A 4,411-nucleotide genomic window follows, 5' to 3' on the forward strand; every position below is an offset into this window, starting at 1 on the left:
ATTTACAAGGATGTTGTCTGAATTGGGGAGCATGCCTTATGAGAATAGGTTGAGTGAACTCGGCCTTTTCTCGGAGCGATGGAGGATGACAGGTCGCCTGATAGAGGCCTTGATAGTGTGGACAGTCAGAGACTTCCCCAGGGCTGAAATGGCTAGAATGAGAGTGCATAGTTTAAGGTGCTTGGAAGTAAGTACAGAGGATATGTCAGGGGTAAGTTTTTTTTTTACACAGAGAGAGGAGAGTGCGTGGAATGAGCTGCCGGCGGCGGTGCTGGAGGCGGAAAAGATACGGTCTTTTAAGAGACTCCTGGATGGTCACATGCTTTGAAAAAGAGGGCTGTGGGTAAAGCCTAGGTAGTTCTAAGGTAGGGACATGTTCGGCACAGCTCAGTGGGCCGAGGGCCCATATTGTACTGTAGGTTTTCTATGCTTCTACTCAGACGACAGCCACTGGGTTTTTCCCACCTTCCTTTAATTTGCTCTTACTAATCAATCCCAAATGCCGATTGGCCTCTAGTTGATTGGTCACCAATTGCTCTATTGCACTGCCGTGAGCTGCCCCTCGGACAGTGAGCCTTATTGAAGTCCCCTCCTCTCCAGATCTCAGATGTCCAGGTTGCCACTAGTGAAATCTACCGGACTTACCTCTCAGTGATGACCGAGTCAATACCAACAACATGACACTGGCAACAGAGTACATTGTCTTAGACATGACACCTGCCAAATCTAATGCCACTCCCCTTCGCACTACATATGGACTGCCGTCTATGTATGCATATTGATCTGTTGTCCCCACATGTTCATTGATCTCTTTCCCTCTCTGCAATGTAAATACTCCAGTTCAAGCCATCTCCTGCGTGTGTGCTTTTATTTGATATGTAGTTACACAGACACAATGCAGGCTGACATTTGAGTACAGAAGTGATGACCATAAGTTTCTCCATTCCTCCAACCCTGAGACAATTTCAGATCTAGATTCTTTGTTGTTCTCACAGTTCCAGTCCAAGAAATACATTTGTCTCATTCACATTTTGCAAGTGTCATGTAAGAAACGGCAAGAAGAAAATACATAGAAATAACTGTTACTAAAAATTTTATTGGTGGCTTATTATACAAATGCCCCAAGTGAACATGCTGTACCTATCTGCACGCAATGCAACAAGGACTGCTCACTTGGAATAACTTTACAATTGACTTAAATTGTGGTGCTCCTGGCAATGTTGTAATGTCATTATGGCTGCAGTAATAATTAGGCTGAGTGATGACACCTAACAGCTTTTCAAACATTTGTAGAATGTAGAAAGGCACCAACTCTATGAATTAATGTATACTCCAATAGAATTTAGGAATTAAACCTCTTACATTGCATAAACAACTTATTAACACATGTGCACAAACTGCATTACATTCCAGCAGTTGCTACATTCTCCCATGACTCATGTGGTCCTTTCCGTGGATGCAGACTCCTGGGGAGCACGAGCACACTTCAGATTGGCATCATGCACCGCATCCCACATCAGTAGCAGTTCAAAAGGCCGAAAACGGTGCACTAGCAGCAACTCACGGTAATAGCAAGGATTGAAAGATTCATCTTGGGTAGAAGGAACACTAAATCCAGCTGTCCTAAATCCGCTATGGGAGTGTGGGGCTAGTCCAGCCTTGGCCAGACACATCCCCAAAAATACATCATCAATGGGGTATAGTTCAAGGTCTTGGGCTATGTGGAAAATGATGTGAGCTGTATACACAGACATAAGTATGCCCGCTCCACCAATGTATGGTGGGTACGACTTGATGGTGGTCACTATTTCTGGCACATAATACTTGCTCGACTTCTGGCGTTTGGGTCCAAACCCATAAATGAGACGGCCCACAAACAGGTGTTGGTGAACCTTCATGTCTAGCAAGTAATCAACCATGTTATCGGTATTGGCAAAGACATCATCATCTCCATTGAAGATGAATTTAGCACTGGGGCAAAATTCACTGACCCACTGCAGCAACTTGTATTGTTTGAGGGTGAGGTTGAAAAAGGTATCCAAGAAATCCCATTGTAGGATATCTCTGTGTTCTCTGTTTTCCATGGCTAACAGCTGATTCAATTTCCTACTTTCTTTTTGGTCAGGAGAGACACCAGAAATAAAGACTCTCTTAATTAGGACCCCATTGAATTCGCGTTCTCTGCCCCAGGTCTTCCTTATCATTTCCCGCCGATCCTGGTTGAAAGGGTGAGATTTGATGACCAGGAGCAGGAAGACATTCTGAGATTCTTCTCCACCACCACATTTGTCTGGAACATTTTGAATCATGTCAAATTCTCGACAGTGTTTATACATCAAGAAGTTTTTTATGTGCTCTTTCTCTTGATGAAATGAGGACAGGTGCAGCAATGTCGTGTTCGCGTGGCACTTTGGCTTGAGCACTGATTCAGTTGCATCACCAGTAACAACCTTGGGCAGGTCATTGCGATGAAAAGTTTCTGCAACATCAATCTCTCGACGTTGGTCATTATCCCAGAACACGAATAACAATCTCAGAGTAATAACAACACCCAGCACTACTTTCTCATAGAATCGCCAATGTCCGCTCATCTTTCACCTGAAGTAGAGAAAAATATGGATTAATTCAAAGTACTTTACATTTACATGATGCTTTAGAAGAATGGGAAGTTTAAACTATAATGAGGTTCACTAATGCTTTGTAATATTGACCCCAAAATGGTGGTGAGGTAAGGAATAGGCAGAGCCCTACACGCTGCTGAAAGTTTAATTGACCTGAAGCATTCCATCCCAGCAGAAAAACAAATCTACCCATAGGATACCATCTCTGTCATTAAAATGATTAAATGACATAGTTTATTTCTGGGCCTTAAAGGTATATGATTCCAAAGGGTTTATTGCACCTCGCTTCACAGCTCTCGTCACTCCTCTCAGGGCTTAAACTGAGCTGGGCAAGACATAGAGCAATATAACACAATGCAGGGATTTTGGCCCATGATGTTGCACCGAACTTTTAATCTGCTCCAAGATCAATTGATCCTTACTCTCTCAAATAGCTGTCCATTTTTTTCATCCATGTGTCTATCTAAAAGCCTCTTAAATCTCACTGATGCATCTGCCCTTATCACTACCCAGGCTGCGCATTCCATACAACCACCATTTTCTTTTTGTTAAAAAAATACTTCTGACAAACCCCTATACATTTCTCTAATCACCTTAACATTATGCCCCCTCATATTAGTCATTTCCACCCTGGGAAAAAGTTGTTGCCTCTCCATTCTATCTATGCCTCTTACCAGCTTATATGCCTCTATCAAATCACCTCTCCCCAATTACCCACCCCCACCTTTACTCTGAAGAGTAAGTTCCCAGCTCGCTCACCATTCAGATTGAGTTCACAGGTTACTGATACTATGGAAGATGATGTACTATTGACCATTGATTAGTAACTGAATATATGGCAGTGCAGGGAAGGTCACGTGTTAGCATAGCTACTGAAAGCATCTGATTTTCATTGTATTTTAACTCACAGCAGAACAGGGCAGATAGTTAGCATGATCCACAATGTGTATGTGTAAAACCTTGGATGCCAGGAGCCCTGAAAAGACAACAGTGACTGATAGCAGAACGATGTGTACAAGTAAAAGTATTTGCACAGGGATGCAACTTGTGTCACTTTAGAATTAAGGAATACTAGAGTAATGCAGGCTAAACAGGCCATTCGGCTCAAATGGTCCATACCAACCACAGCATCCTCCCTGCTAGTCGCACATGTCTAGTTTGGTCCATAACTCTCCAAGCCTCTCCCTTCCATGTACATGTCCAAATGCCGGTTAAATGTTGCAGTTGAACCCACTTCAACCACTTCCTCTGGTACCTTCTTCCGGGTACGCACTGTCCTCAGTGTACAGAGGTTGTCCCCAAGGTCTCTTTTCAATTTTTCCCCTCCTCTCCTCTCTCTGTGACTTTTCATTTCGTGCTCTCCAACTCTCCAATAATGACGATCTACCTTATCAATACCCCTTATGATTTTAAACTTCTGAGGTCACCTCTCATTCTCCAAGGAATAAAGGTCCAGCATGGCCAGCCTCACTGTAACCCAGACCCTCTAGTCCAGAAAGCATCCTCGTAAATTTCTTCTGCACCCTCTCCAACTTGACAGCGTCCTTCCTATAACAGGGTAAGCAAAATTGTAGATAATATTCCAAAAGTGGTCTCACAACAAATTATATTACTGCAAATAATCCCCCGCTCCTACACTCTACGCCATATCTGATAAAGGCAAGCATGCTAAACGCTTTTTTTTCTCACAATCCTGTCTTTTAGTGAACTATGCACTTGTCAGTGCCTTGCCATTCACTGTACAAGTTCTACTTCATCTGAATGTCCATCACCTCACATATAACCATATA

The 4,411-nt window shown here is 43.1% G+C and overlaps 1 protein-coding gene across 1 annotated transcript; it reads right to left on the reverse strand.

The window, feature by feature from the left end:
• Positions 1-1,436: 1,436 nt before the first annotated feature.
• LOC132387474 (N-acetyllactosaminide beta-1,3-N-acetylglucosaminyltransferase 3-like) lies at positions 1,437-2,591 on the reverse strand. The gene has a single exon (XM_059959843.1). The coding sequence runs from the start codon at positions 2,589-2,591 to the stop codon at positions 1,437-1,439; it is 1,155 nt and encodes a 384-aa protein (XP_059815826.1).
• Between the last annotated feature and the right edge of the window lie 1,820 nt (positions 2,592-4,411).

Source organism: Hypanus sabinus, unplaced genomic scaffold (genome assembly GCF_030144855.1).
Source record: "Hypanus sabinus isolate sHypSab1 unplaced genomic scaffold, sHypSab1.hap1 scaffold_190, whole genome shotgun sequence".
NCBI lineage: Eukaryota > Metazoa > Chordata > Chondrichthyes > Myliobatiformes > Dasyatidae > Hypanus > Hypanus sabinus.